General features: G+C 42.3%; 4 protein-coding genes across 11 annotated transcripts in view; 2 read left to right on the top strand and 2 right to left on the bottom strand.

Moving 5' to 3' along the window:
- LOC116842399 (cytospin-A) overlaps positions 1-1,543 on the top strand; it is a 58,861-nt gene extending 57,318 nt beyond the window's left edge. For all 6 annotated transcript variants that reach the window (XM_032811572.1, XM_032811574.1, XM_032811571.1 and 3 more), the window contains one exon: positions 92-1,543. In XM_032811572.1, the coding sequence (XP_032667463.1) occupies positions 92-181 (90 nt within the window). In that variant the 3' untranslated portion in view covers positions 182-1,543. The remainder of the gene's footprint in view (positions 1-91) is intronic.
- A 971-nt stretch (positions 1,544-2,514) lies between these two features.
- LOC116842405 (histone deacetylase 3) lies at positions 2,515-4,816 on the bottom strand. The gene has a single exon (XM_032811596.1). It carries the CDS (start codon positions 4,529-4,531, stop codon positions 3,230-3,232), a length of 1,302 nt encoding a protein of 433 aa, XP_032667487.1. The 5' UTR covers positions 4,532-4,816; the 3' UTR covers positions 2,515-3,229.
- Positions 4,817-5,463: 647 nt separating this feature from the next.
- Positions 5,464-8,955, bottom strand: LOC116842403 (dihydrolipoyl dehydrogenase, mitochondrial). The gene is made up of 7 exons (XM_032811593.1): positions 8,788-8,955; positions 8,068-8,353; positions 7,505-7,871; positions 7,101-7,445; positions 6,864-6,955; positions 6,375-6,700; positions 5,464-5,934 (listed from the first exon to the last, which is right to left on the bottom strand). The coding sequence occupies exons 1-7, from the start codon at positions 8,830-8,832 to the stop codon at positions 5,869-5,871; spliced, it is 1,527 nt and encodes a 508-aa protein (XP_032667484.1). The 5' UTR covers positions 8,833-8,955; the 3' UTR covers positions 5,464-5,868.
- Positions 8,956-9,057: 102 nt separating this feature from the next.
- LOC116842406 overlaps positions 9,058-12,119 on the top strand; it is a 46,820-nt gene continuing 43,758 nt past the window's right edge. The window contains exon 1 of one of the 3 annotated variants that reach the window (XM_032811598.1): positions 9,058-9,189. The gene's annotated coding sequence lies outside the window, so the exon portion shown is untranslated. Of the gene's footprint in view, positions 9,190-10,897; positions 11,058-12,119 lie in introns of those variants that run through there. The other 2 variants (XM_032811599.1, XM_032811597.1) reach the window with 2 other exon arrangements.

The following is a 12,119-nucleotide window of genomic DNA, read 5'->3' on the forward strand; positions in this document are numbered from 1 at the left end:
CCAAGGGACGTGTTAAGAAAATCTACGACTTTATTAAATCTATCATTCGAATAATCGACTTGAATGGAAAACAAAACATTTCTGTCTGCAGAACATAGGCGAGATGTGTCAGCTTGAGCGACCTGATTGGCAACAAGTTATGACGTACGTGACCAGCATTTACAAACACTTTGAGACGTAACTGATGACATCGTTTCAGCATCGCCTAGTGTGTCAAGCACGTCCTACCTATAATATTATCCATTGAATGGAATCGCGAGCGAAGGAAGAACAACAACATCTAGTCAACTAAATTTGATAAGACGATAAAGAGGAAAAACGAAAGAGAGGAAGAAATATACGCAGCAGAAACGTCCGGAGATTTCTCGGGGATCGCTGAATCCGCACTGCCTACTATATACTAATCGTACTGCCTTGTATACGCGCTGTATATATATATCATAAAAATCTACGGCCGCTGGGGTATATACAGAATGAGAAAGACAGAACTGGATGGAAGACTAAACACCAAATGGAATTGCTGTTACTATGAGACTGAAAACTTACATACATACATATAATACATATATATACAAATATATATACATATATATACATATACATATATATATATATATATGTATATAGATACATACATCGCGCGCGCTTTATAGCAATACAAGCGGTGAATCTTTGAATGAATTTCGGGAGAGCAGGATTTTTCCGTGTTTCGCGATAAACCTGAGAAAGGAAATGGATAATAAACTGCAAGCTTTGCGAATAGTTTTCACGCAGAACGAGAATAGCATTTGTGAGAAGCGACACACTCAAATACACACGCATACACACACAAACACACACACACACATACGTACACACCACCGCCTCTGCATCGTAGCATATTCACGTTGCACGTTTTGCAAAGAATCGAGTATTTGCGTTCCTCGTACAGTGAGTATTTTTGTACGTGTATTATTTTTCGAGAAACTTTTTTGTAAAGTTCGCAAAAAGAGAGTGTACAGAACGAAGCGCCTTATAATTTAAGATATCTAATTTATTGCAATTAGTCGTATTTTAGCCGCTCTTATCGAACGAAGAGGACCCTTGGAAAGAGGGAGGAAGAAAGGAGAATATCATTTTTGCGTTTCATACTTTGTACGCCGATAAGGGAAGGAAGGAGGAAATTTTCGTCGCGCGAAGGTTAAGTTCTCTGTGATATAGCGAGATAGCCCCGAAACAGAGATACAGATATTGTCGTTATCGCTAATTACTATAATTATACTCTATTACCGCTATAATATATTATCGTCCTCATCGTCATTGTTGTACTATCGTATAGACAACACGGACAAGCTGTCTGATGTAAAACAAATAAACTTGCCTAACGGATATATCAGATCCCGTTAACTCTGATTAATTCTATCGCGCTATATCGGACAGTTATTCGACACGTTGACTGTCATGGTAGTAGTCAGCAGCGCTATAATATCACCGCGTCTCATTAATCTACTCATGTAAAATTTAGCTAATTGTATATAACAAATTAAATAGGTAATGAAACAAACCATCATGTAACGGTCTCTTATCCAAATTGTCTCGGACAAATCAGTAGGCAGCGTTGGTTTTGATGTAATATATTTTTAAATTTTCTCGAGAATGCCTGTCTATGTACAAGTGGGCTGGGTCGCAAGATTGTCGAGCGTAATGGTAGTGCCCATTGGGAGATCTTGAGCATAATGTTCAGTGCTTGGAGACGTGTCCTCGGGAACGTTGTTCGGTGGTGATGCCTGGTGCTTGTTGCAGTAATCGCCGAGCTTTGTCCAGCCGAGAGAAGTCGCGGAACCACGACTGAGAAGTGAATGCTTTTTTGAAAGAGTCACCGAGACGCGATTGGGATAGCGAAAGGGAGAGACTAAGAGCCTTAAATTCTTGTATTTTGCCGGTCACATCAGATTTGTAACGTCAGAAGCGAGGAATGACCTGCTGATGAAAATTGTGTGCTATTTCCGAGTGAAGATAAATATGGACGAAAGAGCATTTGAGATCGCTTGAGCACACTTGTGAAATTGGCTGAAAGGTATCCTTTCAAATATCACTTTGTATTTTAATTAGTATATTTTCTCGTTCCCGACGTCATCAATCAGTTTCTCAGTAAAGGACTAGAGTTTCTTTTTGCACAGATATATGGCAAAGTTACAGAATAGGAGCCCGAAGAGCTTTAATAATGGCTTGAAGAGTAAGAGCCTAATGGTTTATTTCTTTAATTTTCCCCAGAAGAGATCTTGTGGAATTTTTCTGTTCAATCGGCGAATGAATTTCATCTTTATTAGACGCAAAGATATTTGGATGGACTTTTCGACAATCTCTGTATCTTTAGCTGTGATTCCTAATTTCTTCTGATAATAGGAACTAGTCAAGATACCAATCAAAAGAAATGCACTTCTCTTTCTGATATCAGTGTCAGATAAGTGAACTTACCTGAAACCCACACACGTGTTTGCTTATTTTGTTCGTTGGAAACTGTGAGGCGCGGTATGAGTAGAAAAATGCATGCTTTATTATCGCTTTAGATCGGATTAATTTGTATATACATTGTGTCATATTTACAGATGTTTCGAGTCGTATTCAACGGTTCATCGCATTGAATAAGTCAGTAGAATCGTCCAGTTTGATATATACGTGAGAAGTCTCAAAAGCTACTTGCGTCCGAAACTTTAGTCGAGTATTTAACTCTTAGCTACTCATCACGGCCATATTGAATTGTGATATCGACTGATTAAACGCTGAAGATTCTTGCCTGCCATTTCCAAATAGATACTTCCACGAAAGAACGCTTCAGATTGTTTAAGCTTGTAAAATGTTCCGAAAAATATCCTGTTTTCCCTTGATAGTCAATGAATAGCTGTAAGATAAACAAAATCACGAGAAAAGATAGGCGATTAAGGAGGGAGATTGCACATCACGCTAATTGGACGGCTATTTATTAACTTCTCAAAGGGAGAAGAATAGTTTTCAGAGCATTTTGTAAGCATGTTTAAGCGATCAGAAGTGTTCTTCCACAGAAATATCTCTTGATTTGGCGCGCAAAGATTCTAGACAAACGGTTCCTCAGTACTGACGTCAATTCAGAGTTTAGCAGCGAGTACACAGGAGTCTTAATGTAAAAGTTGTGTCGTTCAAAAGAGGCCGTGTCCAACAGCTTCGCCGTGACGCTCCGCGAAGAAGCGACAGTAGCGTCGCTCTCTCGTCATCACGTGTCGCTCGTGTCCATCTTATCCTGATCCTTGTCGCCGGAGTAATACTCGTTCGCCGGCTCGACGATTTTGTCCGTGTCCTGTACGTTCTGCCGAGAGTCCGGGTCCGGTTCCGGCTGGCGTTCCTCTTCCGGTGGCAGCGCGTCGCACGGCACGTCCTGCATCTGCACACTCGGTGAGTGCTGGATCATCTTGAGATTGTCGCAGACATGCCGCGTGATCGCCTCGAGGTACTGCTTAGAATTGGCGTTGTCCTGCCGGGTCACGACCTCTGGATGCAGTGTGAAGTCCGGCGCGAAGTATTCCAGATATTCCGTGTACGGCAATTCGTTGCTGATCTGTTCGTCTACAAGCAGCGAGGTCTCGTAGGTCCAGCAACGCGCGACGTTGCGCAGAGTGTAGCCGCCACCGCCGACAGTCAGTAACGGCACGTTCAGATCTCTGACGAACTTAACGCAGTCGCCGTGGCCTTTCGTGCTGAGACTGAAGCAGCCAAGCCGATCATTGGCGAGGGAATCGGCGCCGCACTGGAGCACGATCGCTGTAGGCTGGAAGAACTCCATGACGTGCGAGATGACGGGCTTGAAGACCTGCACGTAGGACGGGTCGTCAATGCCTTCTTTCAGCGGCACGTTCACAGAGTAATACCTGCCACTCTCGGCGCCGATCTCGTACATGTCGCCAGTGCCGGGGAAGAAGAAGTTGCCGTATTTGTGGAAGGAAACCGTCATCACGCGGTCGGTAAGGTAGAACGCCTCTTGTACACCGTCGCCGTGGTGCACGTCGATGTCGATGTACAGGACTCGGGCGTGATATTTAAGCAGCTCCAGGATGGCGATCACGATGTCGTTGATGTAGCAGAAGCCGGAGGCCTCGAATTTTTTGGCGTGATGCAGACCACCGCTCCAGTTGATGGCGATGTCGCAGCAGTTGTTGTTCAGCTTGGTGGCGCCTTCCAGGGAAGCGCCGGTGTACATCGAGCAGAAATCGAAAAGGCCTTCGAACACTGGACAGTCATCTCCTACGTTAAAATGACTCAGGTACTTGGTGTAGCCCTGCAGGTTCTGCGGCGTCACCCGCTGCAGGAACTCCACGTATTCCTCCGAGTGGAAACGACACATGTCATGCGTGCTGGCGCGATAAGGACGGTAGATTTGCATTTTCTTGTGCAGACCGTAGTTCAGCACGAGACTGTGGATCACGGACAGTCGGTGGGGCTTCATCGGGTGGCCCGGCCCGTAGTGGAAGTTGCCCACGTCCGGATTGTAAAAGTACGACACCTTTTTGTTGTAGCCCATGTTTGAGGTTAGCCGAGCGACCAGGAGCTTCAAGCTACACACACGTCGACGAGGTTAGGTACCTTTGTTTCTCGAGGAAGATGGGAACATCGTATCTACTCGCCGAGACGAAGTTTTCTTAGTTGGGCTCCGTGGAACGTGGAACGCATCTTCTCAATGATATAAATTGCACGTGTAACCGTTGCTCGAATTGTTTGATAGCTAGCGTCTTTCGTGAAACCGCGATGACGTCTTCTCGTCGCTCGCGTTCCGCACGGCTTCACAAAAATCGCCGCTACATTGAAGCCAACACCCTCTATCTTCTTTATCGCGGAGAGGAACTGAGAATCGTCATGTCGCGAAAATCGCATTTTTCGATACGCCATCTGAAAAAGTGGATATAAAACAACTTATTTTTCAAAAAGCACTAGATTACTTTTTGTCTTCTTTTATTCTTTATTTTTATATATTTTATACTTTTTATACACTGACGAGAGATAGTATTAAAGGCTTAGGTTGGTCTACGGAATTTTGCATACCAGAAAATCTCGTTATTTAATAACCTCCTGTAGGTAAGTTTGTCGATAAAAATGTGCAAAATCAATATAGATAACTACAAAAATATAGTTTTATTTCTAATATAGTTTTTGTTGTAGATCTTTATATATAGCAATAGAATAGAGTTACATTAACATAGTTGTAAATTACAAAATTAATATTTCATTATACACTGAATGATTAGGTATTTATGTAGAATAGCTAAAAATAGTCGACAATGTCATCTTTCTACAATTACCTCCGCGGACCTTTGTTGGTACGAAAATCTATGGCTAACAGTTTTTAGTAATATCTCATCGGCGATATTTAATAAAGATACGTACAAATGCATGAGAAATAAAAAAAATATATATAATTGAAGGATTACTTTTCTCTTGAAATTTAGAGGGAGTTGATTGCGCAACATAAAACTTTTCTTTTATTCGCAGTAAATGCAATGGTTTCATTTGATAGAAGTTTAATATAAGGCGAGTAATTAGTTTTTTTAAGTAACGGTTTACAATGTTTATTTACAACTGTAAATACTTAAAACGTGTTCTCCTGCGTTCAAGCGAGGATATACAACTTATGTTAAGTACGCGCGTCATGTGTGACATTGATACGTAGACTAGATCAAGGCTACGACGAAGTGTCAAACGAGCCGCGTTTTCGTCGCGCATTTAGCACAGAATGTGCACAGTATGTTCAGCTGCGCGATGTATTCTATACGAAATCTGCTTCAGCGATCGCATTAAATGCCAAACACGCGATGAGAATACGGACTAACGGGCGTTGATGATTTATCTATCTCCCGCGGAAACTTAGAAGTTGATGGGTTTTCCAGCGTAGGCTGACAAATGTGCTTCCCTAAGTGCCTCGGCGCATGTCTGAAGAAAAAAGAATGCGTATGAGGAAGAGATTTGTAAAATTCCACCCAACACGCATCTAAGGCGTTTTAAAAATATGCAAAAGATGTAAAAAAAATAGCATGTTTTTCTGTCGTTTTTAAGATGATTTTGAGATATGCGTATTGTGTGGGATGATTTCATTTTTTTCTTATTTCAATTCTATCTTATTCTAATTGTTCACTAATCAGTCAACCGATTTTACGATGAAAATCTGTCCACCATATAAATTAATAATTTTGAAATCATAATATAATCGATATAGCTAATCACACACATATGTATGACTGTCATAATACAGTCGAAATAATTAATCATATATATGTCAATACATATGTGTATGTTGATAAGTAATATATTATGTGCGCGCGAATTATAAGTATTAAAAAACTATTCTAACAATCAAATGCCAAAATACATACCGGATGTGCGTGGCATACACGTGCAACGTCTTCCGCGCTAGCACCGTATTCCATTGCAAGAACCGCCTCGTTTATGAGCTCGCCCGCAGTCGGTCCGATCATGTGAACGCCCAGAATTTTATCCGTGTTGCTGTCGGCGAGCACCTTGGCGAAACCGTCGGTTTCCAGATTCGTTTTCGCTCGGGAATTCGCCATGAACGGGAATTTACCGACCTTAAAGTCGATACCCTCTTTCTTCAGATCTTCCTCCGTCTTGCCGACCCAACTGACCTCAGGATGCGTGTATATTACACTTGGGACGCAGTTGTAGTCTATATGAACCGCTCCTGCATCGAGAATTCAAAATAATAATCACGGTTCAATTGGTAAAACCGAATGAAAGGAAAGCAGGAGAATGAAACAAAGGAAGACAAAAAAGGAGGAAGACAGAATAGTGTTTCCATGCTAAGCCTTAACATTAAGTTATAAATTAAGGTGAGCACAAGTTACCTCCAGCAATACCCTCCACTGTAATTATGCCCTCATCCTCCGCCTTGTGAGCCAACATCGGGCCATGAATACAGTCTCCAATGGCAAAAATACTGTAAGTTTAATTAAAATAGTAGAAACAGTTTCTCAAAAACGTAGAAATCATTTGTCAAACAAGTATCAAAGTAAATTGGAAGAAACTGATGATTAATGGCAAATGATAAGACGACGAAAAGATCACACAAATTCAGCACCTACCTGGGTACCACTGTCTGGAATCGATTGTTGACAGGTATTCTGCCCTTCTCGTCCCTCTCGATGCCCATATCCTCCAAACCCAAGTTGTTCGTGTACGGCCTCCTGCCGACGCACACCAGCAACACGTCGCACGCTATGTCCTCCTTCTTGCTAGGGTCTTTCGCATCCTCGACGGACACCACGATCTCGTTGCCTCGTTTCGCAGCGCTCGTGACCTTCGTACCCAGCTTGAACTTCAAACCTTGCTTGGTGAGGATCTTCTGCATAGTTTTGCTAACTTCTCCGTCGATACCCATGCCGCCGATCGTCGGCATGAACTCCACCGCAGTTACGTCGGAACCCAGCCTGAGAATGAAAATTGTTGAGAGCATGATTTGCCACGGATTGAATCGTGAGAAACAAACCTCTGCCAGACTGAGCCTAATTCCAAACCGATAACACCAGCTCCGATAACAATGAGCCTTTTGGGGACTTCGCTGAGCGAGAGAGCGCCAGTCGAGGACACAACTTGCTTCTCGTCGATCTCAATGCCGGGGAAAGGTGTGACTTCGCTACCGGTCGCGATCAGAATGTTCTTGGTGTTGATGGTTGACTCCGCCGATCCGTCGGGATTCAGGGCGGTCACCTGATTCTTGCCGGTAATCTTTCCGTGACCCTTCACCCACTCGACCTTGTTTTTCTTGAAGAGACCCGCAATTCCACCAGTCAAAGCCTTAACTACGTTTGTCTTCTGCTCCATCAACTTGTTGAGGTCGAGCTGAACATTAGATACTGCAAGGAATCACAAATGTTTGGTACTGTATATTTTGCACGATCAATTAATATCTTCATTTATTTTAATGGACTACTTTGTAATTAATATCTTCATTTATTTTAATGGACTACTTTGTAATTTAATTTGATTGACTAATTTTTTTAGTTATGTCTGAATGTAGTACAGTTGTTAGTTTGTAGTCTGGTTGTTTACCAACGACACCACGGTTCTGCAGATCACCGCTGTGTGCCATGTGATAGTAGTGTGAATTATTTAACAGTGATTTCGATGGAATGCATCCAACGTTGAGGCACGTGCCACCCAGGGTTGGATTTTTCTCTATACAGACTGTCTTCATCCCCAACTGCGCTCCTTTGATCGCAGCTACATAGCCACCAGGACCAGAACCGATCACCACTAAGTCTGCGTCCAGTGTGCTGGCATACCTGCGTTGCTGGACAACTGTCATACCTGGGAGAACACGCTTCAAGCATGTTGGCTGAGAACAAACAAAAAAGATGAATGAATTGTAATATCCTCTAGTGCATCAATGATCACGTTCAGGAGACACAATAGATTAGTGATTGGCTTTCGAGAAAAACAAATCTAATTTTTTGAATGTGAAGGTAACATGGACATAACCAACACATACGAAGCAATGACATAACCAATTTATGAGGCAATCTTGAGCTACGATACGGACCCAAAGGGTCTCCCAGCAAATTCTCAGAAAACAAGGAATAATTTTGGCGATTAAAACAACAATAATTATGATTTTCTATGTATTCATGAGGAAAAACGTAGGCAAAAACACGTCCCAGGAGACGTTACGAAAGAGATCACTGAATGATAGATCGCTCGCACGCGACCTCGTCAATGGAGATTATTGCGGCGATCATCGTTTCATGTCGAGCGATTTTTCTTTCAACTTACTTTGATGTTGGCGGTCACTAAATTCCAAAGGTTGGCTTGCATCATATTTTTTCTAAGTTTACTACAAGTCCCGGCACCGAAGGGACGGAGAAGGAAAGGGTCCACGGCAGTATACGTACAAGTTCTCGACCGGTGTTATTGCGATTATCCACGGAACCGGATGTCCCGGTTGTTAATTCGACGTTCAGTTTCGCAGGCGCGTCGCGGGATGGCGCTGGAGGACCTATTCAACGACGCTTCCCTTATTTCGAGGAGTGATGGAGGGGGTGAGTGGAACAAATCGGGAAAAGTGTTTCTTTGACGCACGCGTTTGACCGCTTTTTCTTTGCTGAACGATGCATCCGCTGCGAAAGATTCCGCGAGAAGTCATACAAGTCAAGAATAACGGCATTTGTTGAGGAGGTAAGTTTTTGAATATTAACGGCAATCGAAGCGATCCGTTATCGCCGTGACTTTTCACGAAATACATAGCACGCGTGTCGAACTTGGCATTAACTCGGGGCGAGCGAAAATCGCGAAGGAAAGACGAATCGAGGATGACTAATAGGAGCGCGAGGCGCGTCGAGGAATTCTTCCCTCGACGAAAGTCGCGGATCGATTGACGACGCATGAGCGTTTCAGCGGGCGTCGCGACGCGCCGTCGTCCCGCCTCTACTAGTCATAACTCACGACGAACCCTGCGAGCCCTTTCTTCTTTTCTTCTTTTTTTTCGCGGGGGAGGTTGGAACAATCTCCAAATTTTCAACTCGTACCATTCTGAGTCTGTATCATACAGAACACTCTGCGCCCAACTCTACACACGTAAACAACAATTTCTACGGAAAATGGACCGTCGGATTTTATCGTCGAAATTTCTGTGAATTCAGAAAATTCGTCCCGCTCAGACAGTTTCTCAAGCCGGACGCGTTGCACGTTACACTCGGTGAGCCCGGCATTGCCAAGATCGGTGTCGAGACATATGGTTCCTCATTTGTGATAAGAATCCCTCTGGTCGGAAGACACGCCGAGCTGCTTTTCCGCGTGCCACCTTGTACAGTGGGTTGCAAAATACAGCTTAGACACTATGAAATTGATAGCTCATCGAGCAAAGTTGTGAGTCATTACCGACGGACGCTTACGTAATAATAATATAATTAATGATATAATTAAGAACACTAAATAATTATAAGTAGTAATATACTTATGTATAATAATAATAACGACTAATAATATAATTACTAGGAAAATTTATCGCATACATAATAATGACTCTTAATTATGGCAGTTTGGTGAGCTCCCAACTTCAGAATCTAAGATTTATTAATAGTCGTTACTTGAAGTTTGTTTCACATGAGATATTCAGACTTTTATTCAAAATTAGATTCAAGTTTTTTAGTTGAATTATATGTGATAGTATATTTGTAATCGCGATTTAACTGAAAAACTCTCATCTAACTCTGAACTCAAATCTGAGTATCTCACTTGAGAGCAATTCCAAATAATTGAGTAATTAAAGTAACGGTTATTGATATGGATCTGTGTGTGCTTGAGCACACAGAAAAACATTAGTAGGACTTAAGGAATTTATTCACTAGATACATATTTCTTAAAAGGCGTATCAAAGGAAAAAATTTACAAATCAAACTGTCGGAAACAACAAGTTTTATCAAAATTACCAATAAATTATTATCTCACTGTAATTACAACCCAGATAGCACAGAGAATTCTAAAAGAATTCAGTCGCATGTCACCAATTCTGAGTTCATTTTTAGATACAAAAAGAATTCTTTTCCCTGAACTGAACTCTGAAGAATTCTTTTTACATCTGAAAATGAACTCAGATATACGACTGAATTCTTTTTGAATTCTTTTTGAATTCTCTATCTGGGAACGTAAGTAATCGTTTTTGAATTCTCTATGCTATCCGGGAACGTAAGTAATCTTTGGATCTGACAATAATTTTGCATCTTGAATTACGGCAAATGTTGCGTGCAATTTGTTTTCGGCGAATAAAGTCCTGAGAAACCGTTTTGCAACCCACTGTACATCACGCGTGCGTGGTGGCGAACGTAACGATCCGCGGGCGGGAAAGAGAGGGAAAGCGTCTCGCTCGGGGGGTTGGCTGCGCGGGCAGCAAGGGGCAACAGATGTCCTTCCGCATGACGCACGGGGTGGCCGCGCGCGTCTCTCTCGCGGGAGAGACAGTCTCGGTGGTGGTGCCTGTGTGCGCGTCGCGCCGCCTTCCTTCGTCTCCGGCGAGAGGATCGAAAGGACGACCCCGGTCTGAGCAGGTATGCACGAGATACTTGGCACGATCTTCGAGCGCGCATCTCGTATCGATGCAATCGTCGCGCCTAACCTAACCTAACCTTGAAGCGGCGCACCGCGGAGCGATTCGTATCGCGGCTAATTTAACGTCCGCGGTGACGAACGCGCGATTTGTGCCGCGAACGACGACCGTATCTAATTCGAGGTGTCGATGGCTGCTTTACAAATATGGGAAATCGAATCTCGCGACCGCCGGACTTCGTTCGTGTCGAAATTCGTGCGTGGCTTCGGTTCCCTTTACACATAACTTGTGCCTATGTATGCAACGACGACCCACTCAGTACGGCATAACCTAAATACGTTGTAATGATTGTTCAACGTGAATCATTATACTACGGTAACGATAAATTTTGAGTAATCAGCGGTGCAATCGGGGGAATAGCGTTCTCCTCGTTCCCAGATAATACAAAATCTTCAGAGAATGTTCTAGAATGTTCTTAGAACGTCTTTAGAATGTCTTTTGAAGATTTGTGTTGTATGAGTTAATTCATTATACGTTTAGGGCGATAATTAATCGCAGTTTGTATATTCCAAAGATTGTAGAGATTGCTGGTAGGTGATTAGTCCAAAGCCTGATCTAAAGTGTGCTCTTTGCTATCTGTTTCTTGTTCTCTATGTCTTTCTGGCTAAAAGGTCAGAAAGAGATAAATCATATTGAGAAAATAATAATGTCCCAATGATTGAAAATATATTTGTATTTAATATTTCTAAGGAAGTCTTTGAAATTTTGTTCTAAGATATTTCTGTATACCCCAATTTGTAATATTATTTAATGACCATTCAATATTACTAAGTCCGTATTATTAGGACCTTAACTTAGTTTCCGCCCAAAAAATACTGAGAAAAAGCATTTATTGTAAAAAATTTATTTAAATTATTTCAATGAAAGTATTTTCCATCACTTTCTACAACTTTTTGCCATCTTTCTGGCAACTGGGCGATACCATCTCGATAAAACGATGTTTGTTTCGAAGCAATCCATTCGTCCACCCATTCTCGCACTTCTTCAACATTTCGGAAGCGTG

The sequence above is a fragment of the Odontomachus brunneus genome, unplaced genomic scaffold, assembly GCF_010583005.1.
Source record: "Odontomachus brunneus isolate Ranch 3 - 2012 unplaced genomic scaffold, Obru_v1 Obru_scaffold_025, whole genome shotgun sequence".
Classification (NCBI taxonomy): domain Eukaryota; kingdom Metazoa; phylum Arthropoda; class Insecta; order Hymenoptera; family Formicidae; genus Odontomachus; species Odontomachus brunneus.